Raw genomic sequence first — 27,021 nt, forward strand, 5'->3', positions numbered from 1 at the left:
ATTTAAAGTTTATATATCCCAGAGTATTATTTAGAAAGCCTCTTCAGGCTTAGCTTCACTCATCGCTTGAGTTGGAAAGCTATCCTCCACTGAGGAGGTCATAGTCCTTTCGACTCGGATATTCTGTTTAGACTATCAAGCCCTCCTTGGGGAATCTTGCTGATCTTGGTTTGATAGCTTTCACTGGGGAATTTGGCCCGTGAGTGGAAGCTGAGATATCTCTGGGGAGTATTATTTCGGCGAGCCTCTCCAGGCTCAATTATTCTGATGAGGGAGTATTATTTCGGCAAGCCTCTCCAGGCTCAGTTATTCTGAGAGAGTATTATTTCGGCAAGCCTCTCCAGGCTCAATTATTCTGTGGGAGTATTATTTCGGCAAGCCTCTCCAGGCTCAATTATTCTGTGGGAGTATTATTTCGGCAAGCCTCTCCAGGCTCAGTTATTCTGTACGAGTATTATTTCGGCAAGCCTCTCCAGGCTCAATTATTCTGTACGAGTATTATTTCGGCAAGCCTCTCCAGGCTCAGTTATTCTGTACGATGCGATTGATTTTCTAAATCTTTTGCCTTTTTTGTCGTTTTTGGCTTTTTCTGTATTTTTGCCTTTTTTGTCATTTTTTGGCTTTTTCTGTATTTTTACCTTTTTGTCGTTTTTTGGCCTTTTCTGTTGACTGTTGTCATACACAAGCAATTTTTCTATTTTTCTATTTTATGCAATTGCCTCATGATAAGGTCTTTGAATGTGCAACTAATGTGTGTGTGATGCAAAAATGCAAGTTTGATTATTTTTATTAATGTTTTTTAGAAAAATGAATGGCTCTCCCTATCTTCCTTTTCTTGGAGGAATTTCTGTCGTCGACGTGAGGGAATATTTTTGTGAGCCTTTTATGCAGGAGATTACGGATTTTATAGGAACCCCTCCAATTTTTCTTTATTGACCGATTATTAAAGGAATTTCGTACAATTTTTATGAAATACCAATTTAGAGGCATAATCACATGGTCAAGAGAGAAGAGAAATGAATAGATATTTTATTGATATTCACAAGTGTTTTTACGGAAAGATATACAGAAGGAATTTCTGAAGAATGGCTGGCCAGGGTAAGCTATATACATTGGGCTTAACAATTATATCTGTAATTGTTGCTCTTTACGTTCCCCTAGTCGCTTCGGGTGAGATGCCTGAGCCAGGAGTGTAGATGTTGCAAGACGCTTGCTTCTAGAAGATAATCACTTGAACTGCCTTTCGGTTTTCGGTTCAAGTGATCGTTGCTTGCTTTGTTTTTGTGTCTTATTCTTTTGCCCCTGATTTTTGCCTAGGACGTATCCTAGCGGGGATAAATTCGCCTTTGTTTTGCCTAGTACCCTTGTACTGGCGGGCTTTTTATGTTGCCCTAACTTTTGCCTAGGACGCCCTTTTCGGGTTTTCATCCTAGCGGGCCTATGCAAGCAACGTCTTCAAGCATAGTACTTCTTTACTACGTCAGCGTTGACTAGGTATTGAAGTTCTTCTCCATCCATGTTTGTGAGGATCAATGCTCCTCCTGAGAAAGCTCGCTTTACCACGTATGGTCCTTCGTGATTTAGGGCCCACTTTCCGATTTTGTCCTTTTGAGTTGGTAGCAATTTCTTCATTACCAACTCTCCCTCATGGTAGACTCGAGGGTGGACTTTCTTGTCAAAAACCTTTTTGATCTTCCTCTGATAGGCTTGACCATGGCATATGGCGTTCAGCCGTTTTTCTTCAATGAGGTTCAACTGGTCATACCGGCTTTGAACCCATTCTGCTTCGGAAAGTTTTGCTTCCATGATTACCCTTAGGGAAGGTATTTCGACTTCGACGGGTAGAACTGCCTCCATCCCATAGACGAGGGAGAATGGAGTAGCTCCTGTAGATGTGCGTACAGAAGTCCTATAACCATGGAGAGCGAAGGGTAGCATCTCGTGCCAGTCTTTAAATGATACAACCATCTTTTGCACTATTTTCTTGATGTTCTTATTGGTTGCCTCGACTGCCCCATTCATCTTCGGCCGATATGGGGAAGAGTTGTGGTGTTGGATCTTGAATTCTTGGCACAGTTCTTCCACCATTTTATTATTCAGATTAGATCCATTTTCAGTGATGATTTATTTCTCCATGCTTCCACTAGATTATTCTAAAATCGTTTGGGACAAGAGAGAAAAGAAAGGAAAGATATTTTTGTTCTGAAGTTTGTGTTTTAGAGGGGATTTATTTTTCAAAAATGGTTTTTGTAAGAATGGTTGGCCAATGTAGGCTTATGTGTTTAGGCTTGTTTGATTAAACGCTTATGAAGTTAATAAAATCTTGTTTATTGACGTTGTGATTTTGACAACTTGGATAGCTTCTCTTGAACCTTTCTTTTTGAATTCGGTTCATGGTACCATCATGGATTTCTTTTGTTTTTTGATTGTCCTTATTTTTGCCTAAAACACCCTTTTGTGGCGTTTTAGCGGACTTTTGTTTTTATTCATTTTTGCAACCCTAACTTTTGCCTAGGTCACCCTTTTGTGGGATTCCTAGCGGGTCTTTTGCTCTTATTTTTGCGCAGCCCCCCTTTTTGGGTTTCCTGCCGAGCTTCTTTTATTTTAAAAGATTTCTTGTTACCCATGATGGCACTTGTCGAGGCCAAGGGAAGGTGCTCCAAGTTGTCACACTCACTTCCACATAAAAATGATGCGGGTTTATTATTATTAAGATGATTTTAACCTCATTCATGTTTATTCAAACAGGGTTAAAAATAATGTGGTTTAGAATTTTATTATAAGCAAGAAAAGAAGCAATGAATGATTTTATTATAATCATAGCGGAAACATGTGTCCTTATTTCATCACTGATATGGGTCCCAATGTTGACTCTTTTTTTTTTTATCTCTCGGCCCTGCCCCCAAATTCACAGTCTCCAATTTCTCTTGACACGGTTGGAGTATACGAGCTTTTTGATCTAACAGTCTTTGCAGATCCGGAGAGATGGCCTCCTCATCACTGTCCAGCTCAACCCATTCATCCTCAACTTCCGGATCCCGGTCAGAGCGAACAATTACAGACATAATTATTTTATTGGTTCTGTTTTGGTTTAGAATTATTAATATTAATAAGAGAAAGAGAGAAAAGAACAAAAGAGAGAATGATATGTGAAAAATGCCTCTTTATTGATATGTATTAAAATTTGTACGAAGACCCTTATTTACATGAAAAGGTTCTCATGATCTCGGGTACTGATCATGAGTCCCTAAAAGAAGAATATGGAGGGGCCCTATCGTGGCTTGATCTTCTCTTTACTCCTGCTTCGGCAGAGGATTCTTGCTCACGTCGGGCGCTGTCGAATCGAAGGTGACCCACCCGGCATCAATAAGGTCTTGGACCTTGTATTTGAGAGCTTTACAGTTCTCCGTTGAATGCCCTGGTGCCCCCGAGTGGTATAGACATTTATCTTGTGGTTTGTACCACTCGGGGTAAGGTGGATCCATCTTCCTTGGCGGAACATAAGCTAGAAGATGGGCTTCTACTAGCTTCGACAAGAGGTCGCTATATGTGGTCGGAAGTTTGTCAAGCTTCCTCACAGGGTTATATTGCGACTTTCCTGACTTCGAAGTGGAAGAAGATGAAGAAACGGTTATGGCGTTGACTCCTCCTTCTTTCTTCTTCCCGAAGGTCTTCTTAGCTTCAAATGGTTGGGAAGGCTTAGCTAGCTTCCCACTTTTCAGCCCTTGTTCCACCCTTTCTCCAATGGTGATGATGTCCGAGAAGAGCGTTGTCGTATTCCCTATCATTTTGTCATAATAGGGACCGGTCAACGAATTTATGAATAAGGACACTGTCTCCTTATCCGACAGCGAGGGCTCTATTTGTGCCGCCAACTCCCTCCACCGTTGGGCGTACACCTTGAAAGATTCATCATTTGTTTTACTCAAGGCTTGAAGATCAGACCTATCGGGTGTTAGGTCGATGTTATATTTATAGCGCTTGAGAAAGGCGTCGGCCAACTGTCTCCATGTGCACACTTGATTTCCATCCAGCTGCATATACCAATTGAGTGCGGTTTCAGCCAAGCTCTCTTGAAAGCAATGAATTAAGAGCTTTTCATTGGTAGCATATGCAGCCATTTTTCGGCAATACATGGTGAGATGACTTTTGGTGCAAGTCGATCCCACATATTTTAGGAAATCTGGCACTTTAAATTTGGGAGGGAATTGGATGTCCCTCACCAAGCACATGTCGGCGGCATCTTTGATGTCAAAATCATGCCCCTCCATAGCTCTTAGCCGATCCTCAAGAGCATGGAATTGTTCCTTTGAAACCTCGGGCTCTTTAATCATGATCCCCGCCCCAAGGGGTACAGCTCGTGGAGGTTCTTCCTCGTGCTCCTCTTCCTCATGATGATGGGACTCATGGTCACTGTGGTGAGACCCATGTACATTATGGTGACGCATGAGTTCCATCATTTGCGCCATTTGTTCTTTGAGCTGTGAGAGCTCGGCTGTAAGCTTCTTATTTTGGTCCTCCAGCGCTTCCATCTTCTTGATTTTCTGCGCGCGTGTGAGGACAGAGAGATGACCAGCCACTTTCTAAAATGAATGTTTAATTAGTTTATTTATGGGATGAATACGCTCTTGACATGGGCTTGATAACCCTCCATTTTTAAGGCGCTGCCTTTTTAAAACAGAGTGTTACCACCCTCCTTGACTTATGATCCCTCCCCAACGGAGAATCTCGATAATTATGGGTCTCTTTTACTCATGTCAAGAGGTATTGGTGAACCTAAAATGCATGGTTTATGAGGATGCATGATGTCTTATTGGTAATGATGTACATGTTCCTTACTTTTATTATATTTTCACACATGGTTTTTCCTCTCATGTCATGGTATTTTCATGCATGGGGATTATTCTTAGACCTTATCACGAGGTTTTATTAATGCACAAACAATATCACATAAACCTATACACAAACAATTTACTCATCCACGAACAGTCACGAGCGAATCACGAGGTAGGGGTATCCTGCAGAAAAGTGCATATTCAAGGAGGTTCTAACTGTTCTCACTGGTCTGAGGCCCCCAAGGTGCCCCCATTATAGGGACCCAATCCCTCTCGTCGTAAGTCGATGGAAAGTTCCAACGCACTGTCGGACTTGAGTTCATGGTTATCACCTTGAGTGATGTTTTCCGACAACGGTCTACGGGCACCTATAGACCCATTCGACAACCGGCCGTACTAACATCCACTCCCTATGGCTTTCCACTCATGCCCCCGGGTATAGAGGGAACTGTTGTGTGCAAAGGTTTGTGTGCAGTTTTTATTTCAAACAATTGCGAAAATTTAAACATACAACAGTTATTAAAGCCAAATAGGTAAAACGTATTATCATACAAGTAAGGGGTAATGAAGTAATTTTAATAACTATTATTTTGAAAAGAATCCATCACTAAATGGGACTGACTCTCGAGGCTTCCCCAGTGGAGTCGCCATCTGTCGCCACCCGCCGAAACGGACCTTGGCAATCGCGACGATGGTTGGACTCTTTTTAATGTTTTTGAAAGTGGTGGATTGATAGAATGACTTATTCTCAAACTGAGACCTTGTCGAGCTACCAATTTTATTAAATGATTCACCAATCCATATTAATCCCAAGCGGGACCCTCTATGGATTAGTGGTTTTCGCAAAAATTAGGGTTCTTGGAGTCGCCACCAATGTTTTACTCAAAACATTGGAAAAAGATTTAAGGCAATTGATTTTTATAAATCAACTTTGGCCATTACAACCAGAGTTGGGTAAGGGAGTCGGTTACGTGCAGGGAAGGTGTTAGCACTCCCACAACGCCCCATTAGGGTTCCCTATGACGGATTATTTTATAAATAACAGCGTAAAATTACTAAATTACCCCTATTTATTATAAACGATTATAACTTAAATATCTACATGATGACAATTTTAAATATGCAGTAATCAGAAAGCAGTAAAAGAAGGGATTTTAGAAAAGAAACCTTTGAAGCGTGCTTTTATATATTTCAATGAAGTCTAGGAGGCTTTTTGGCGCTCCCTCCCTCTACAAGCTCGCTCGCTCCTTCCTAAAAAATAATTTTTGACTATGGAAATCTAAAAGATTTCCCTTCGACTAAGTTTGAGACTCAAGCAAATGGCTCGTGACTCAAGGACTTCGTCGGATTGACTCTCAGAGCGATTTCTAGGGCAGAACACTGCTCAAAAACCCCAGAATACTCAAGGAGAGAGTCAAAACTGCGTGGAAAAGTCAAATGACGTCCAAATGACGTCTTATTTATAGGGGTGAGGCGCGGTACGGTCCCTGGGGTCAATACGGCCCGTATTGAAGTTTTGAACTTCAATACGGCCGTATTGAATTCAATACGGCCGTATTGAGGTTCAAAAGCTTCAATACGGCCGTATTGGTTTCAGTACGGCCGTATTGCAGTTCAAAAATGCAATACGGGCCGTACTGAGCTCCAAAAAGGCCGTATTGAGCTCCACTCCTTCCACTTTCTTATTTTTTTGCTACTCTAAGACCTCTAAACCTACAGATTGTCATCCCACGGTCTTCTAAGAGTCCCTTTGGCTGACTTTCCTTTGATCTTTGAGAGTCTTCGAGTCTTATTTCCGACCCGGACAATTTTAGGGGTCTACAAGGAAAATGGAGGGTTTTTAGAGAGAGGTTTTAGAGAGAAGGACTCTGGATTAGGAAGCTTGCTTTGGGTGGATTGAAGTCCCGGGTTGAGCTTCGGAAAGGGGATTCCGCTTCTTCTCAGTTCTTGGCTATTTTGAGCCAATCTTCAGGTAAGGGAAGCTAGATTGTAAAGTTGTTGGTTGTATGTTAGTTGGGAACTCATTTGGGTACTTAGGTTGATTAGTATGAGTTGTGTTATGTGATGAAAATATTGTGTTGCTAATATATGATTAAATATTTATTAATGATGTTGTTGGTGATGCTTTCATGATGAAAATGGAATGTAAATGAGATGCATGTTATAGTTAAGTTGTGAAGTTGTTTACAAGTTGTGTGTTGATCTATGATATTGTTGAAGCTAGTTGAAATTAAGTTGATAAAGTTGTTATATGTTATGTGTGGACATGTATATGTTGTGAAGTGCATGATGATAATATTGCTAAGTTGTTAGAGAGGAGTTGTATGTTGCTATAAAGTTGTATGTTGTGCCATGTGTTGAAAATATATTATTTTATGATGATTGAGTTGATTGTGCTGTTTAAAGTTGAAATGAGATGTTGTGTTGTTAAAATGTGTTGTTAAATAACGTTGATGAGTTGTTGTGCTGATATACCATGTTGTTCAAGTTGAAAGTTGATTAAGATGATGAGTTGAAAAGTTATACGTTGTTTAAGTTGTTGAGTCGATTTGTAAGTTGATTAAGCTGTGATGATAAGTTGTTGATCACTAGGACTAGAGGAAATGTTTTCGAAGTTGCTAATCCCATTGTGCGGATTGAGATAGTTGTGGTGCTCTGAGAGCCCAATTTGTTGAAAACTCTCCTTGGGAAGTTGTTCCTTGGAGTGGACGTTGTGTTGTTCTCCTCTAGGACTTAGTTGATCCCGTGTGTGGGCAAGGTCGAGGGACACGTGTATAAAGCGACCACAGTATAGGGGCCAGACTGAGCTATACCGATTACAAGCGGCCAGATGTCTATTGTTGTAAAGTTGGAAAGTCGGGGACATATGGTGAAGATATATGTCCTATGTTGAGATACATAGTACTAAGGTGATAAGTTGAAAGTTGTTTTAAAGTTGAATCTCTTAGTACTGTGTATGCGACATGGAAATAGTCGATCCATGTCATGGTTGAATGACCAATTTGAGTAAGGTATCTAGTTAGAGATGTAGTCTTTGACTAGGTACTGGAGGGTGCGTGGTACTTGGAGGACAGTGGGCGAGCTAATTCCATATGTGGATTGGTGATGCTAGCCAAGGCTGTGGTAGGCTTATACCCAAACCCTTCTGTCCTGACAGTAATACTGGACCTCCGAGTCTAAGTGGCACACCTGAGAAATCGTCTATTGTTGTCTATACCTGGTTCTCTTTGGAGTTCCTAACATTGTTCTATACCTGACCTGGTTGAGATAGGTCAAACGTTGGATTCGGTAGAGTTTATGCCACCTAGACTGCTCAAACCTCAATTGTTAGAGATCTCCGAGTTAAAATGCGTGACAACGCATAAGTTGTTGATGAGCTGATTTGTTGTTGATATGAGTTGTATATTTGTTGTTGTGTTGTTAAGCTGTGATTGTGTTGTATGTTGACCTTGTTGAGGATGATGATAGTGTTGTTATGTTGTAAATTGAAATGATGTTAAGATGTATAGTATATATGTTGTTTGTCTCATGTGTCGAATGCGAAGATGATTATATAGTTGTTATGTTGCATATTAAATTATTATGAGTTGTTTATTGTCTCTAGCTTACCCTTGCATGTTTCCATGTGGTTTGGACTGCGATGATCATGCGTTGTATGGGAGCAGGGCAGGGATAGACTGGAGATGGCTGCTAGAGGCCACAGGAGGTGCCTGGAGATGGATTTTTTTTTGTAGGCTACCTTATAGTAGTATATTTTGTTGTATATAATTGGCTGACGTTGGTTGCTTGATTAGCAACTTGTGTTGTAAATATTTTATTATACTATTTTAGTATATATATTTCAGTAGTGTGTAGTGTTGTTCGTAGTGTGACAGCCATGGCGGGTCGTTACAAGTCCTAAACCAACACATTATATGGAACACCCATTGCACAATATTAACAAATTATGCACCCAAACCATGTCAACAACATCTCAACAATACTTGGTAGCACAAGAAAAATCATACAAATAATACCAACAACACAAACCTAGAGTCAACAACACTTAGTAGCATAGAGTGACTAAGCAAACAAGAGAACAAACTTCGGAGTGTGGCATTGGCTGCACAAACAAACCTGAATCGAGCAAGCACATACTAAATGACTAGAACAAAGGGAAAATAAACAAGAACAAAATGCATCACATTACATTTGAACAACATGATGAAACCCTAAAATAAGCAGAAAAAGAAGAAGAAGATGAACTTAAATGGAGCTCGCGTTAGCTGTGTCAAACTGGGTTGGGAGAGAAAAAGAAAACAAGCGGGCTTGCGATGGTTTCCAAAAATAGAGAGCTTAAAGCTTCCAATGGTCGTCGAAAACATGGAGAAGACTACAACAGTATGCACAAATAGGTTCATCGGAGAGAATGAAGAAGATGAATAATGAGAGCGCAAATGGGTTCGCACTCTTGTTATAAAATGTATGAGGTCAAAGGCTAACTAACAAATTCTATGGAGTGTTGACTTACTCATCATAAAATGTTTTCGTATATTTACAAAAACGGCTCAACACCATTTTCTACGTCGTGTGGAAGGACACTTGACATAGAAAGGGCGTTAGAGAAGTCCATTTTTACACTAGTGTGTATTTAGTTTTCTTGTTTAATTTGGATAATTTTTAAGTCAAAAATCGAATCAAACCACGTAACAAACTACTTTTTATATACTTTATTATGTAAAATGTTAGAACAATATACCCTTTTTTTTATTACTTCTTTATGATTAGAAAAAAAATTATTTAAAATGATAAAAGTTCATGATTTCACTTGAAAATCTTATAATTGTCAAGAAATTTTAATCAACGATAAAGAATATGTTAGAAGTGTTCTAAAAAATTTATTACTAACACTCTTAATAATAATAATAATAATAATAATAATAATAATATTATTATTATTATTATTTATTTTTGTTTGGCATATGTTATAATATGTTATTTTTATCACTATAAGGAACATGACTTATTTATCTAGATATTTTATTTTTACATACATAATAATTATGAATAAGATTAAAAATTATTTTTACTTATAAATATTTTGTTTGATAAGCTGGCTAAAGCTTATAAACTATAACTTAAAAGTTAAAAATTAGAAACTAACTTATTCAATTAAAATATTTAATAAAATTAGTATATATATAAAAAAGATAATAACCTTAAAATTAACCATAAAATCTAGTGAAAGGAACTACAGGTTGATTAGGCCAAATTAGGCTAAGGTAATAGATACTTATTTAAAAGGAGATAAAAACTTTTTAATGCCTAGAAAATATTGACATAAGTCTCTTGATAAAGTTTAATCCAACTTTTTTTTTTTAAACAAAATTCAACTTTTCAAAGTTTGATATGTTGAAAGACAAACTAAGTTAAGCCTGGTAAATAAATTAAAGGATCTTTCAATATGCTAATGAACCAAATAATTAAAATCAAACAAACAATAAAACAGTTATATTTACAGAAAGACACTTTTTAGAATTAAACACTTGTGTATCTTATCTAAATTTTATATTATTATTTTAATATATTTATACATGTTTTTACCTCAAGTTCATGTTATCATTAAAATTATTATATAAAATATTGTCCACTTTGTTATTTATTAAATTGTTAGAATTTTGTTTATGAAAAGGTACTTGAGTAAAATAGAGAAAGAAAAACTTTTATAAACTATCTTTGACTTTGATAAATATTTTATGTAACACTAAAATATGTGTAATCAAATTAAAAAAAGACCTATAAAAGTTTAATTTATCTAAATCTTCTTTTAAAATGTGGTCAAAATAATATCCAATTTAACACTTATTATAAATTTGGATTATGTTTGTGCATAATGAATGCATTCTAACGAATCAAATCATATCAAATGACCAAGATACATAAAAGCTATTTATTGTTTCTCATAAATGCGGATCCAATTCAACATTACATGTAAGTGACACTTAAATTATCTAAAATAACGTTGAAATATTAGTTAGTGTGATGTGATGTTGACTAAATGTTTATATATTTGTTTAAACACCATGATTTTTAGTTAAAGCAACTTTAAATAGCTTTATTTTAGATGAGTAAATTACATTGATACTCTTGAGCTATTGTGATATTAAATACATTTTTTTATTGTTTCAATGTTTACAATAACTTCTTTTATAAAGAGTCACAATGTATTTTTTTTAAACAATTAAGAGTGTGTTTGAGACTAAATCATACATCTTTAATCTTTATATAAGAGAAACAGTCTAGGTTTATTTATAGGTCTTTTAATTTTATTTAACATGAAATTAAGGAGCAATATGAATTTAAGACACCAAAACAAACACACGCTAAATAGTGTCTATTACTCAAAGTAAGAGATGTATGTACAATCTCACCGAACTTTAAAGAATGTTTGTTACTCAAAGTTTTACAAAGAATTTTATCACTAAATTTCTTCTAAATTACTTCCTTTAAAAATTAATTTTAATTATAATAAATTTTACAAATACCTATTTAAACAAATTAATTTTTTAAATTTATATTTTTATATAAAAAGTTAAATAGAGTAAAATCCAGAGTTTAAAACACTTTCTGAAAATCCTAAACACTATATTATTTAACTAAATAGTTTCTCAATAAAGTCTTCATTTATCCTTTTTAAGGAGTAAGTTAATTTTTTAAGAGTAAATAGTATAAATAATGTTTACAATTAAATCTAATTATAAATTAAAAATTGATATATATATATATATATATATATAATAATAATAATAATAATAATAATAATAATAATAATAATAAATTTATTGATTGTTATAAAAATATTTAAAATCACATTACATATATATATATATATATATATATATATTAAAAAAACTTTTAATTGGTGAATTTTCTCAATTTCAGGACTTAATAAGTTATTTTTTATCTGTAAGATTTAACAAATCTTGAATAGATAATATGTCTTATTTTGAAAGAAAATAAATATATTTTTTAATTAAAAAGTTTAATTACAATTAATATCAACTTCAAAGGAGATAATAAGTGAATTATTTCTTAAATATTTTATAGGCATTTTTTTAAACATAATTTTGTTCCTTAGTTTTATACAAATAAAGTTAATTAAACAAGTTCACAATTTAAATCAGTTAAAAAAATTAAAATTGTGTCTTACACTTAAATTGAAAATAATTATTATTTTAAAAAATTAGATTAATCTAAATTTAGAAGTTAAATATCAAAATGAATGTTAAAAGTAAGATAAAAATATATTTTTTTTATACAAAAATATAATTTAACCATTTTGTTCTATTATGTTCCTGTGAGCCGGGAAACCCAAATCCCAGAATTGCGAACAGTGAACAATATTCTTAATTTTCAAAACATTTCAAACTATCCAACTTCAATTCAACTACCCCTTCAAATTTGGCTCAAAGGGGTTTCTTTCTCTCTTTACGTCACCACTTTCCTTCGTCGTGGATCACAGTGTGCGCTTCCGCAGTATCCGCTTCTCTTTGCCATTCTACATGTATTGGGTTGGTACCCTTTTGGTATGCTTTGTTGGAGCTTGATTTGCTTTTTTGCCCCTTCTTTTATGACCCTTTATCTCACATTTATGTTTTACAACAACCCTTTTGTGGATTTTGCCTCTATGTATAGAAAGCACTACTGTTTTTACAAATGGGTTTAATAGGGTATGAGTACGTTTTGGAGGAAAAATGGGTACTCCAATAAATTGTCAATTTGCGTTTTTTATTTAAGGGAATGCACAGTGGAGCCTTTGATTGGAGGGTGTAAACCTTTTATTAGGTTAATTGATTGGGAAGATGAGGAATGTGGTAACTTGCTTATGGATGCAGTGAGAAGTTAGCTTTTTTAAGTTTTTTGTTCTTAACATCAAATTATGGACTGGTTAACATGATTTATGATGAGAAGTTAAACATTGTTATCGATGGGTAGGATGAGATGTTATAAAAGTTGGAGTTTGAGAAATTCTTGGGAAAAATAAAATAAAAGAAAACTTGTCTTTGGAGGGTTTATAAGGAATTCAGGGCTATATGATATGATACATGGTTCTGTGTAAGGTTGTTGGACTTTCACTCTTTTTTTTGTGTTGATTTTCTGTACTGTTGCAATAAGCTAAGGGACCGAGACTTACCACGCTGGCAGATGTGAACTTTCTGCTGATTATAATGATTTACGTGGCAGTTGGTTTATTTGGACTTTTCATGGCCCCGAATTCCCTAACCAGCTGCTATATTATCTGCATGTAACACAGCCAACTTAGACTCTACAGCTTTTATCCCCCAATTCTATTTACTTCCCAAAAACTTCTTATTATCACTGTGACTTGGTCAGAAGCAAATTATAACTTGCATAGAAGGCTTGTCATTCAATGGAATAATTTTGTACTAACTAGAAATTGATTTTGGGGTTTGGGCTGATTTTGAATGCCTATTTGTTATCTGGAGATTGGATGTTTCTTTTGCCTTTGAAATATGCATGTTTTTAGTTTTGACAAGGCAAAGCACCCTATTATGGGTCTATTGTGATTGTCATGTGGTAGATATGTAAATGTCACTGCAGTATTCCCTGTTTAGGTATTTCAATTTTGTTCTCACGACAATGATTTCTACATCAGTTATACAGTTCATATAGCTTCTTCAGTTTGGTTATTCAGGGAAACTTTACGGTGACAATTAAGCATGAGCGTGCAGAATCATAGCTGTTGCAGTTGACATTGATATACACTTTTTGACATCTGGAAATATAGTTGCCATCGTGGTCCTCTGTCATTATTGAAGATAGAGAGGGAAATGGGAAAAATAGCTCTTGCAGCAATAGTGAGCTTATGGGTTATTCCTACCACCATAATGGTTAATCGCATAGTTCCTGAGCCATATATGGTAAGAAAAAGTTTATTAAACTGGGAGCAGACAGTTGTTGATACTTAAATTCATACTGAAGAAATTTACCCTTTATTCAATATGATTGAGATCCATGATTTGCAGGATGAGATATTTCATATACCACAGGCACAGCAGTACTGCAAAGGAAATTTTGGTAGTTGGGACCCTATGATTACTACTCCTCCTGGCCTGTATGTTTTCTTTTCTCTTTGGTACCTTTACCTCCAGTCCCATCTTCAGGAAAAATTTGATCCCACTAGTTTATATGCAACTACTTATTTGTTATGCCAAAGGAGGTTAGTTCAGCTACAAATGGTTGAAGCACTTTGCCTGAAAGGCTTAGTCTCAGCTTTCACTGACAACAATCTCCCTTGGCTCTGGTTGTATTATCCTCGTTGGAACATGTGGCATGCCTTGTCCTTGGAATGTGGCAGCCTCTCCTCCCCCAAACTTTTACTAATTTTACTAACCATAAAAAAAGAACTGCATATGTCTGATGAAATGAAAACAAATGGAAAAAGGAATAATGTAGGATGAAGAACAAAAAGTATGAAATCATTCATAAATAATAAATTAGATATCAATATTTAGGGTATGTTGAACTTTCAGTGCAATATTTGTATTATATTACTATTTTTTTTTATTTTATTGTGGCACACCTACTATGTTTCATGTGCATTTGACAAAGCAGTTATTACTTATAGGAATATGGGATCAATTTGGATATTTTCCAGACAAGATGGGAACCATGGGGTGTTTTTAGTGTTTTCTAGGCACAGTTCTAAATTTTTTGGTCTGCTTCTGTGCTTGAGCTGGAATTGCAGTTGGTGACAGTTGACATATATATAGAGAAAGCTTTTTCTGGTCTGAGCATTCTTCTTAATGATTATGATTAAGCACACTTGAAGCATCATCCATGTATTCAAGATAATAAAAAATTCCAAATATAGCAATTTATAACTTTGCACTGTTTAATTAACTGTAGTATGATTGAGAAATGATAACCATACTCCTGGAAGGAAACATGAGATTATGCAATGATTTTTCCACTTGAGTGAATGAATCCTAAAATCTTACGGAAAAGAACTTGGGCCACTTTGAATAATTGAAAACTGTATACCATACAATTTATACTCTTTGTAACTATCTGGTCACTAGAAGATAATATTTCAAGTGCTGCTAAAATCTCTGGATCAGAAGATTGAGCAAACTTAAACAGTTATGCCAAGATAAAATATCAAAATTTGGAAGTATAATGTAGTATGAATTATGAAATATCAAGAATGATCCTTACAATTTAATATCTTTTGCAGGTACTATCTTTCACTTGCCCATGTTACTTCTTTATTTCCAGGCTTTTACTATTTAGAAGCTGCTTCATCATTTTTTGACATGTGCTCCACTGCAATTCTTCGATCAGTTAATGGTGTCTTAGCAGTTGTCTGCAGTGTAATTCTATATGACATAGTTACTCACTTGAAGCCAACCCTTAATGATAGGAAGGTGATGCTTCATGCAGTGGTCCTATCCCTGTACCCCCTTCACTGGTTCTTCACTTTTCTCTATTATACAGATGTTGCATCTGTTACTGCAGTGCTGGCTATGTATCTTGCAAGTTTGAAGAAAAATTACTGGTTTAGTGCATTGGTAAGGTATATTTAGATTTTAACGTTGTAAACAAATATATAAATTGATCTTTTTTTATTTGTGTATATTATTTTTATCCAAGTTCCTTTATTTTATTATCTTGTGGCACTTCTAAAACAGTTGGACCTACGTTTTTTAACACAATGAATATAGATACAGATGCCTACTTTTTGTTGTTATTGGACATATTAACTGCAAAGACCCAATTTGTTTCTCCTTATGATCCTCTGTACTTATAACTAAGAATATATATGTATGTGTGCTCATTCCAGAACTAAGTTAAAAAATTACTATATCAATTCTTCTTTATAGTTTGATTTCATTAAAGAAACAACTTTTATAGGATTAGTTCCTTCATTATAGCTATTCTGAGTTAAAATGGATCCTTGTTATCCCTTATCTCTTGGATGTTTGCTTTTAGATCACAAACTTCTTAGGGCCTGTTTGAATCCTATTTTTGAAATCTATTTTCTGTTTTTATAAATAAATTATTTGAGAAGAGTAGTTTTTGAACTGTTTTAAAATATAATATCTAGGAGAAATTTTAGGAACACACACTTTAATTGGTTGAATTTTACTGGAAAACACAAGGTTGGTGGGTCATATACCCTATTTAATGACTGTCTTTCCTGATTTTGTGATTTTTAATAAATTTTAACCAATAAGAGAGAGTGTATTAAGATGAGTGTGTTGGAGAGTTCAGTGTGTTGCTGGCACTCCTCAATATCTATTTTTTAGTTTATAAAATCAAAAAACCAGAACATCTCTTAATTGTTTTGGTTTGCACTTTCAGTTTTCTATTGTTTATGTTCTTTCTTACACTATCACAACTTTTCCCTCACTTTATTCTCTAAATATTAGTTTTTGAAATTCTTTTATTAAATAGTTTTTAAACCTCAAAAAACAAAACACAATCAAACACACCCTTAGTCTCTTGGTTTTCTGACTTCAGCCTCTACAACACAACACAACTCTTGGTGAATAGGTTCACAGATACTTCCTGTATACGGATACTTTTAACAGAATACATAGATAATTATATTTGTCATTCTATTTTATAGTGGTGGTAATGCATCCAATTTTATTTATATAGATTGGAGCGTTTGCAGTTGTTATTCGACAAACAAATATTATATGGGTGCTTTTTGTTGCATGCACTGGGATCATAAATATTTCTGCAACTCATGGAAAGCACGATACAAAAACTGCTGCGTCATATGTATCTATCAAGCATGGTTGGGCATATGCTACTGGTAGTACAAGTACAGAGGGTGTCAATCTGAGAAAGCGAAAAATTGTTAAATCTGGGGATACCATTGAACAGTCATCTAGTTCACATGCTTCTTATCCTTCCTTTTCTTCAGGTTTGGTTTCACGTGTTTAAGAAAACCATGAGGTCTATTTTATGCTCCTAAGAAAATAATTATAACTATATAACTACAGATAGCAAAAAGTTAATCCCCTACCACACCTACCATTTTCTGCAATATATAGAATACCTTTATTGATATTATTTTTCAGGTTTTGCTGATGAAATATGGTCCATCCTTGTAACATTATGGCACATGAAGTGGGAGCTTTTAATTTCATTTAGCCCCTTTTTTATGGTGTTGATGGCCTTTCTTTTATTTGTCTATTGGAATGGAAGTGTTGTTCTGGGTAACATTCTTTCTTGTTTACCCTATTGATCTTTTGGGCCCCTAAGACCCTTTTTTCTCACACATCCTACTGACACTGCAGGTGCAAAAGAAGCACACGCAGTTACCCCACATTTTGCTCAGATGCTTTATTTTAGTTTGGTTTCTGTACTGGCTCAAGCTCCTATGCATTTCACTATCACCCAGGCTGTGGACCTGTTTCAGATGTTGTTTCGGAAGAGTAGGCCCCTTCTTTTCTTTCAGATGTCTCTGGCCCTTGTTGTTGGCATTCTCTCAGTACACTTTTTCAGGTTATGTCAGACTCAGATCACTAAGTAAACTAGCAAGCAGAATCTGTCTTTTGATTGTCAACAAATAATTGCATGTTCTGGTGAATTTACAGTTTTTGCTCCCATACTGTGAAATCTGAAGCTCATCTTTCCAACTTATTACTTATGGAGAATGCTAATCAAAAGTGGGAAACTTTTATAGGAAAATCTAACAATTTATTATTACTAAGGCACCACCACCATGATTTCTGATAAAACATTCTATTTATTAATTCCTTAACCAATGTCCTAAAGGTGCTCATTATCAGGACCCTTTATTTATTCTCTTAATACCGTTTTCCAGCATTTCTATCTATTTCAAGTGATAACTTTTCCACTTGTGTTGCATGAATGTCACGCTTTCCCATAAAGTCCAACTCATTCTAAATCTCCACTACAAGAATATTAAATCAACTTTTATTATATCTGATGCATTCTCTAAAACATGTTTAACATTAACTTTTTGGCTGACTTGTGTCTCTAAATTTTTGCAGTGTAGCTCATCCATACCTCCTTGCCGATAATCGGCACTACCCTTTTTACCTTTGGAGGAAAGTTATCATGGCTCACTGGTCAATTAAATATCTTCTAGTTCCAGTTTACACATGTTCATGGCTTTCCATCATCCACATGCTGGGTTAGTACATAGACATACTATGCATTCTTGTTTGATTCAATTGCTTGTGGGATTAACTATTATCCTTTGTCAAACAGGAAAAATTAAAAGTAAAATATGGGTATTGGCATACTTCTTGGCTACTGCAGCTGTTCTTGTACCAGCTCCACTAATAGAGTTCAGATACTACACTATACCATTCTATTTTCTGGTGCTTCATTGTAACAATAGGGATGATCATAGTTGGATTCTCACAGGCACACTATATATTGGTGTCAATATCTTTACAATGGTGGTGTTTCTATTTCGTCCATTTCATTGGGATCATGAGCCTGGAATTCAAAGGTTTATATGGTGACTCAATTCATCAGAAAAACAAGATTTGTAACACAGCAAAACTGCCCTTTTTAGGCTTTTACCACCAATTTTACAAGAGAAATTTTTTAAATCTCCTTAATTAATATGATAATCCTTTTAATTACTTAAAGAAAAGTATTAGTTTTTCTTTTTAATTTTCGAGTTCTAATGATTACTACCTTTCATTTTATATTTTATGTATAATCTAAAGAGGATTTTAGATTGACTATATACTCTGAAGTACGGATATTCTAACGCTCTGTTTGGTTGCAATGAAGTAGATGAGAAATAGGAAGGAAGGGATGGAAATGGGTGTGTGGAAATAAGTTAGTTTGTTTGGTAAGAATGAAATAAAGAGAGAAGAAATTAAAAAAGGGAGGGTCCCTTGTGAATATTGTTTCTTTGCTGGAGACCGTGGAAATAGAAAAGAAATTCTTGTGCGTGTTTTGAGGAGCACTCCGTCAAAATTGCCCTTATCGTTGTTTCTAAACCCACCCGAAGAAGCTATTGCTTGAAGCCACAAAGGTGTCGTGTCCACCCACTCAAGAAGTTGCTAGTTCCACCCCCCAATCCCCCACCTCCAAAGCTTCTTGTTTGCCTACCAGGTAAGAACCCGATCTAGTTACTCTTATCGTAAAATGAGCTTCATGCATGTTTAAAAACTCTTGGGTTTGTTTTGTTTTTTTTTTGGTATTTGGTTTGATGTGGTTCGATTTGTTTGACCTAATAATAGTTGATGGAAGTTAGAATGTGTTGGATTTGGGCATATTAGGGAGTTTGTATGCAAATTTGTGAGTTTTGTGAAACCATAATCGATTAAACATAACATTTAATCAATTATGGTTGTGCCCAACACTTGAAAAGAGAGAATGATTTTATTATTTCATTCATACGAATTACATTTTCATTATATCTGTGTAACAATCTAATCATCCAAAATAAGGAAATAAGAAACTATAATATGTTGAAAAATAAATAGGAAGATTCTATAGATATTTTCTCTAATTAGGAAGATTCTACAAATATTTTTTCTAATTAGGATATTTACAACACTCCCCTCAAGTTGGTAAATGAATATCAACCATTTCTAAGTTGCCTACAAGATCTTGAAATCTACCCTAAGGGAGCCCTTTTGTAAAAATGTTTGTTATTTGAAGTTCTGTAGGAACATGAGTGGTAACCTCAGCCTCTATCTAGATTATTTTTGATGAAGTGTCTGTTAATCTCAATGTGTTTAGTCCTATTATGTTGTTATGGATAATGGACAATTCTCATGACAGATTTATTGTCACAATACAACTACACGAGGTTGTCCACCTTGACTTTAAGGTCATCCAAAATGATTTTCATCCAGAGTCCTTCACACATTCTTTGAGAAAGGGCTCGAAATTTAGCTTTTACACTAGAACGAGATATTTTATCTTGCTTTTTGCTCCTCCATGTTACCAGACTATTTCCAAGAAACATATAGTACCTAGAAGTATATTTTCTATCAATGATAGAACATGCATAGTCAACATCACTATATATTTTCATAGTTAAAGTGTCGTCCTTTTTGAACAATAGTCCCTTTCTTGGACTTGACTTCAAGTACTGGAGAATTTTATCAATTGCTTGCAGGTGTCTCTCTCTTGTGTCATGCATACTGACTCACTACACTAATTGCATAAGCAATGTCCGGTCTTGTATGTGATAGATAAATCAAGGTTAAAAACCTATTTTGGTCCCTTATAATAATTGTTTGTTTCAATTTAGTCCCACTTTTATTTTTGGTTTCAATTTGGTCCCAAACTAATTAATTGGTTTTAATTTGGTCCCTAATAAATTAATTGGTTTTAATGTGAGACTTCCGTCCAAATTATTTAAACGGAGTTAACTGTTTGCCACGTGGATGCCACGTAGATGCATAGGTAGATGGTAATTTTTTTTGAAAACAACTGGAACCAGAACGGCCCGTTCTGAAACCAGAACGGGCCGTTCTGGTTGAACTTTTGATGTGTTAATTTTGCATCCGGAATGACCCATTCCAGTTGCAAAATTAACACACTAAAAGTGCAACCAGAACGGCCCGTTCTGGTTTCAGAATGGGCCGTTCTGGTTTCAGAACGGGTCGTTCTGGTTCCAGGTATTTTCAAAAAAATTGGCATCCACGTGTCATCTACGTGGCATCCATGTGGCCAAAAGTTAACACCGTTAAAGAAATTTGGACAAAAGTCCCACATTGAAACCAATTAATTTATTAGGGACCTAATTGAAACCAGTAAAGGATGAAATGACATGGTATTTTTCCTTGAAGTCATTAACGATGTACCCTAACAACAACCTGTTCTTGAAGAGGTAGAACCTGAAGTAAAGGAAGAGGATACGCAGGACTAACATTTCACCACACAACCATATGCGGGGACAGATCTAAGTTAATCATAGCGAGGGCACTTGCCCCCACTAAAATTTTTTTCATTCTTTTTTTTTTATATATATAAATATTAATAATTTTATAAAATATATATTATTAATTATATTTTAATTATGTTGTTATATCTAATATAATAAATATATTAATATTTTTTATATATTTTATTTTATTGTTTAATTGTTTTTTATTTTATGGTAAAATTATCTTCATTTTTAATGAAGAAAAAATTTACTTACTTCAAGAATAAGTCTTGATAGATTTATTCTATTTAATAATTAATGTTCTATATCAAAATTTTAAGAATTTAATTGTTAAATTAAAAAGTTTTTCATGTATAGATCAAATTTATAAAATTTTTAAAAAAATTAAAAATCATATGATACTTCGTTAAATTAATTCAAATTAACATACAAAATATTTTTGTTTTAAATGAATGTAAAAATTTAGAGGACACTAAAAGAAAATAAATTAATAATTTTATTATGTTTATCTTATTAATTTTTATCATTTTATTCCTCTAATTTTAAATAAGTTACAAAAAATTATAAAGTGACACTTAAATATTTATTCAGATAGAAAGAGAAAAATAAAAAGTTATTACTCTATTTATAAGATAATTGTATTTTATAAAAATAAGTAATTTTAAAATTTTTACCATAAAAAAATATTTTTCAAAATTATATTTTTTAATAAAATTAACAAATAATATTCTATTCTCAGTTTTGGAACGGGCCGTTCTGAATCTAGAAGGCTCGTTCTGCTATATTCTTGGTGTGTTAATTTTGCATCTGGAACGGTCCGTTTCAAATGCAAAATTAACACACCAAGAGTGCATCCAGAACGGCCCATTCTGGTTTCAGAACGGGCCGTTCTGGTTTCAGGTATTTTCAAAAAAATTGGCATCCACGTGACATCCACTTATGCATCTATGTGACATCCATGTGGCTAACAGTTAACACCGTTAAAGAAATTTGGACGCAAGTCCCACATTGAAACCAATTAATTTATTAGGGACCTAATTGAAACCAATTAATTAGTTTGGGACCAAATTGAAACCGAAAATAAAAGTGGGACTAAATTGAAACAAACAATTATTATAAAGGACCAAAATAGGTTTTTAGCCATAAATCAATTTCCCTACCAATCTCTGATATTTGATCTTTTCTATAAGAGAATTGTCTTTACTTTCAATTCTATGATTCTGTTATATAAGAACTATTGAGGTTCTACATCCAAGCTTTTCTGTTTCTTTGAAGAGATCAAGTACATACTTCCTTTGGGAGATGAAAATTTCGTTCTTGGAGTAAGCAACCTCTATTCCAAGAAGCAAGATTTCAAGTAATAACTAGATAAGTCTTGACTACTTAGCTTAATATGTAAAATGAACTTTTAGAATTTTCAAATTTTACTTGGCCATTAAAATAAGGATTTCAAGAAAACCTAAACTTAATCTCTTTGCATGTAAAAATAAGTTGTTTGAAAAGAAAGCAAAAAGAGTATTCAAAAGATTAAACAAAAATATTTTAATTGGAAAATAGAAGTTTTCTATATCTTAAGTTTTCATAAGCTAATTCAGTAATATCTATCGGATAATCGATTACCAGAGAAAGAAAACTTTTGTTCAAATGTTAAAATATGCTCTAGTAATCGATTACCAGTGATTGTAATTGATTACTAGAAGATGAAACTTCAAAATTTGAATTTAAATGATACAACGTTTCAAACATTTTGAACTTAAAAATCGTTGTAATCGATTACCAAGTCTTGTAATCGATTACCGGAGTATCTTTTCTGAAAAATTATAAAGAGTTACAACTCTTCATGAAAAGACACAACCTAAGAATAATTGTCTATAAATACCTACAATTTTTCAGAAAAAGGTTTCGAACTCTATTGTGAAAATCATTTACAAAAATTACTTGACCAAAGACATTTGTAAAATCTCTAAAGAGTTCTTTAAGATCATCAAAGTGTAAAATCTACTCTTCAAAAAGAGTTACTACATCATACTCAATTGATCATTGGATCTCTGTAAAGGAGAAAGGGTTTTCTCCTTGTTGGTTTTTGAATCTCAACACAAGGAAAGGGAGTTCCAAGGTGTTGGAGGATTCAAGTCTTGTAAGAGTTACAAGAATAGTGGAAATCTCAAGTGGGAGACTTGAGGACCGGATGTAGGCAAGGTTGGTCGAACTAATATAAAATCAACTTTGCAATTCTCTTTTTCTTAATTACTTTTTATTTCATTGTGTTTGAGTATTTCTACATCATTAATCTTTACATACAATTTGTCTAAGAAATTGAATTTATGAGAAAGCATCTCTAAAACTTAAAAAGGAGGAAAAATTGGATAACTTAATTCACCCCCATCTTAAGTTATACAAGGCTACGTGACTAACAAGTGGTATCAAGAGCATGTATCTTGTATAAGGCTTAAAAGCTTCAACATTAAAAATGGCCTCATCAAACTTTCTTTTTCCCGAAGGAAATTCTATTAGTAGACCTCCTATATTTAATGGTGAAGGATATAACTATTGAAAATCCCATATGCAAATTTTTATTGAATCAATTGACTTAAATATATGGGATGTAGTTGAAAATGGTCCTTATATCTCTTCAACTAAGGTAGGAGAAGAAACTAGGATTTTATCCAAAGATTAATGGAATGAAAATGATAGAAGAAAGGTCTAATATAACTTAAAAGCCAAAAATATAATTACTTCTACTTTAGGAATTGATGAATATTTTAGAATTTAAAATTGTAAAAATGCTAAAGAAATGTGGGATACACTTGAAGTAACACATGAAGACACTAATGATGTTAAAAGATTTAGGACAAATACTCTCACTCATGAATATGAACTATTTAGAATGAATCCTCATGAAAATATATAAGATATGCAAAAGAGATTTACACATAATTAATCATCTTGCATCCTTAAGAAAAGTATTTTCAAATGAAGATCTTATTAACAAAGTTTTGAGATGCTTAAGTAGGGAATGACCACCAAAAGTGATCGCTATTACAGATTCAAAGAATTTGTCTACCATGTCTCTTGCATCTCTGTTTGGAAAACTTCAAGAGCATTAAATGAAATTGATGAGACTAAGTCAAAATAAAGATAGTGACAAAAAGAAGAAAAGTATAGCACTTAAAGCATCTTCATCCTCTCATGAAGAAAATGAAAAAGATGACAACATTGAGGAAGATGATGATAATGATGAAGAAGATTTCAGTCCCTTTGTAAAAAGATTCAACAAATTCCTTAGGAATAAAGGAAATAGAAGTAAATTCAACTTCAACAAAAAGAAGAAAGGAGAAGAATCTTCTTCAACTCTAAGATGCTATGAATGCAATCAACTAGGTCATTTAAAAATACAATGTCCATTCTACAAAAAGAAGATGGAGAAGTCAAATAAGAAAAACTTCAAGGATAAGAACAACAAGAAAGTATATATCACTTGGAAAGAAATTGACATGGACTCTACAAGTGATTCAGATAATGAAGTTGTGAATTTGGGACTAATAGCTAAAGACTATGGTAGTGGTGAAGAGGTAACTTCTTCAAACAATGACATCTCTATTACCTTTGATGAATTGCAAGATGCATTTGATGATTTACACAAGGAATCTTTAAAACTTGCAAAACTAGTATCATCCTATAAGAAATTTCAAATATGGAAAAGGAAATTACTAAATTAAATGAAGAGTTAGATAGTCTTAAATCAGAAGTTAAAGTGTTAAATTCCAAGAATGAAAATCATTTCTCTACAAGTAACTTGGAAATTACCAACGTTACACAACATCATGTCATGAATTTAAAGAAGAAATTAATAACTTAAGAAGTATCCTTTCAAAATTTACCTTTGGTAGAAATAATTTAGATATACTTATAGGAAAACAAAGATTTGTATTTGACAAAGTAGGATTAGGATACAACCCACAAAAACAACAATTACAAGAATTTCTTTACAAGTTCTCAAGTTTCTACCTCTCTTTTTATAACATGTTTTTATTGTGGTAAGAAAGGTCATAGTGTATATGCTATGTTAAAAAGAAAATTAACAATCTCAAGAATATGGTTTGGATTCCAAAAGGTTCTTCTATTAATACTAATATTAAGGACCCAAAGAAAACTTGGGTACTAAAATCAAACCATTCTTTGTCTTGATGGATTCCAAAGACCAAACATGGTACATTGATAGTGGATGTTCCAAGCACATGATATGAGATACTTCAAAATTTATTGACATTACTCTTAAGAAAAGTGAACATGTAACCTATGGAGACAACAACAAAGGAAAAATATTTGACATTGGAAAAATAGGACAAGAAAGATGAAGAAAATGAGGATTCAATAATCCAAGAAGATCAACCAAACATGAATCCTCAAAGAGAGTGGAGAATCTCAAGAAATCATCCTCTTGAAAATATTATTGGAGACATATCAAAAGAGGTAACTAATAGATACTCTCTCAAAGAAGCATGCGATAATTTGGCTTTTGTTTCTAAAATAAAGTTAAAAACATTGATGAAGCCTTAAATGATGAACATTGGATAAATGCTATGCAAGAAGAGTTAAATCAATTTGAGAGAAATCAAGTATGGAAATTAGTCCCTAGACCAAATAATCTTCCAATTATTGGAACCAAATGAGTATTTAGAAATAAATTAGATGAACATGGTATAGTCAAAAGAAACAAAGCTAGACTAGTTGCTAAAGGATATAGATTATGAAGAAACATATGCACTTGTAGCAAGACTAGAAGTCATTAGAATGTTAATAGCGTATGCATTTATAATGGATTTCAAACTATATCAAATGGATGTCAAAAATGCATTTCTAAATGGTTTTATTCATGTTAATAAACTTATAAAAACTCTTTATGGTTTAAAATAAGCTCCTAGGGCTTGATATGAAAGATTGAGAAAATTTCTCTTAGGGAAAGGATTTACAAGAGGAAAAGTCGATACAACACTATTTATCAAAAGAAAAATGGATAACATTCTTTTAGTGCAATTCTATATTGATAACATATATTTATGGAGCTACTAATGATTACTTGTGCAAAGAGTTTTCTAATGATATACAAAGTGAATTTGAAATGTCCATGATGAGAAAATTAAATTTTTTCCTTGGATTATAAATAAGACAAATTAAAAATGGAATTTTCATCAATCAAAGTAAATATTGTAAGGAATTACTCAAAAGATTTGGAATGGAAAAAGCTAAACCAATGGCCACACCTATGAACTCTACTTGCTATTTGGACAAAGATGAAGGTGGTAAATCCATAGAGATTAAACAATATAGAGGTATTATCGGATCCATTCTCTATTTATCTACAAGTAGGCCTGACATCAAGTTTAACTTGGTTAACATTGGTTAATATGTTGGCTTTCTCTTTACCTTTGAATAATTTTGTTATTAGATTCCTTTTGATGTTGCCAAAGGGGGAGAGAAAGGATCACAAAAGGAAAAAAATAAATAACATTTTTTCTTAATTATCTACTTGGCTTTTTGATGTTGTCAAAGGAGAGAGATAGATAAGATTGCAAAGAAAAAGAAATTTTTTATTTTGATGCTCAACTTGATACTTATGTTTTATAATATAAACATTAATCTCTGCAATCTTTTTCAAAACATAAGTACATCTTCTTTTATAAAAGTAAAAGTAACATCAATCAATGTTTTACTAAAGGGGAGTTTAAGGGGGGAGTAATTGGAATATACTGTTTTATTTTCTTTCTCTTTACAATGAATTGTCATCATCAAAAAGGGGGAGAATGTGGAAGAACATATGCATAAAGTTTTGATGATGCCAAAGTATTGAAGAAAATAAAAGGTCAAGTTAAAACAAGTTGATTAAGAAGCAAGATCTCAAGTAATAACTAGATAAGTCTTGACTACTTAGCTTAGTATGTAAAATCAACTTTTAAAATTTGCAAATTTTACTTGGCCATTAAAATAAGGATTTCAAGAAAACCTAAACTTAATCTTTTTGAATATAAGAATAAGTTGTTTAAAAAGAAAGCAAAAAGAGTATTCAAAATATTAAACAAAAATATTTTAATTGGAAAATAGAAGTTTTCTATATCTTAAGTTTTCATAAGCTAATTCAGTAATATCTATCTGGTAATCGATTACCAGAGAAAGAAAACTTCCGTTCAAATGTTAAAATATGCTCTAGTAATCGATTACCAATGATTGTAATTGATTACTAGAAGATGAAACTTCAAAATTTGAATTTAAATGATACAACGT

General features: G+C 33.5%; 1 protein-coding gene across 5 annotated transcripts; it reads left to right on the forward strand.

Moving 5' to 3' along the window:
• Nucleotides 1-12,158: 12,158 nt before the first annotated feature.
• On the forward strand, nt 12,159-18,480 carry ALG10 (DIE2/ALG10 family). 5 transcript variants are annotated; one of them, XM_020350456.3, is made up of 9 exons: nt 12,161-12,400; nt 13,518-13,756; nt 13,862-13,950; nt 15,073-15,406; nt 16,500-16,770; nt 16,928-17,065; nt 17,147-17,354; nt 17,867-18,009; nt 18,087-18,480. In XM_020350456.3, exons 2-9 carry the CDS (start codon nt 13,667-13,669, stop codon nt 18,344-18,346), a joined length of 1,533 nt encoding a protein of 510 aa, XP_020206045.1. In that variant the 5' UTR covers nt 12,161-12,400; nt 13,518-13,666; the 3' UTR covers nt 18,347-18,480. The 5 variants fall into 5 exon arrangements, with proteins under 5 accessions (XP_020206047.1, XP_020206045.1, XP_020206043.1 ...); XM_020350454.3 differs by having other exon boundaries at nt 13,531-13,756; XM_020350457.3 differs by having other exon boundaries at nt 12,161-12,385.
• The last annotated feature ends 8,541 nt before the right edge of the window (nt 18,481-27,021 follow it).

Source organism: Cajanus cajan, chromosome 4 (assembly GCF_000230855.2).
Source record: "Cajanus cajan strain Asha chromosome 4, NIPB_CcT2T_4, whole genome shotgun sequence".
In the NCBI taxonomy this organism is placed as follows: domain Eukaryota; kingdom Viridiplantae; phylum Streptophyta; class Magnoliopsida; order Fabales; family Fabaceae; genus Cajanus; species Cajanus cajan.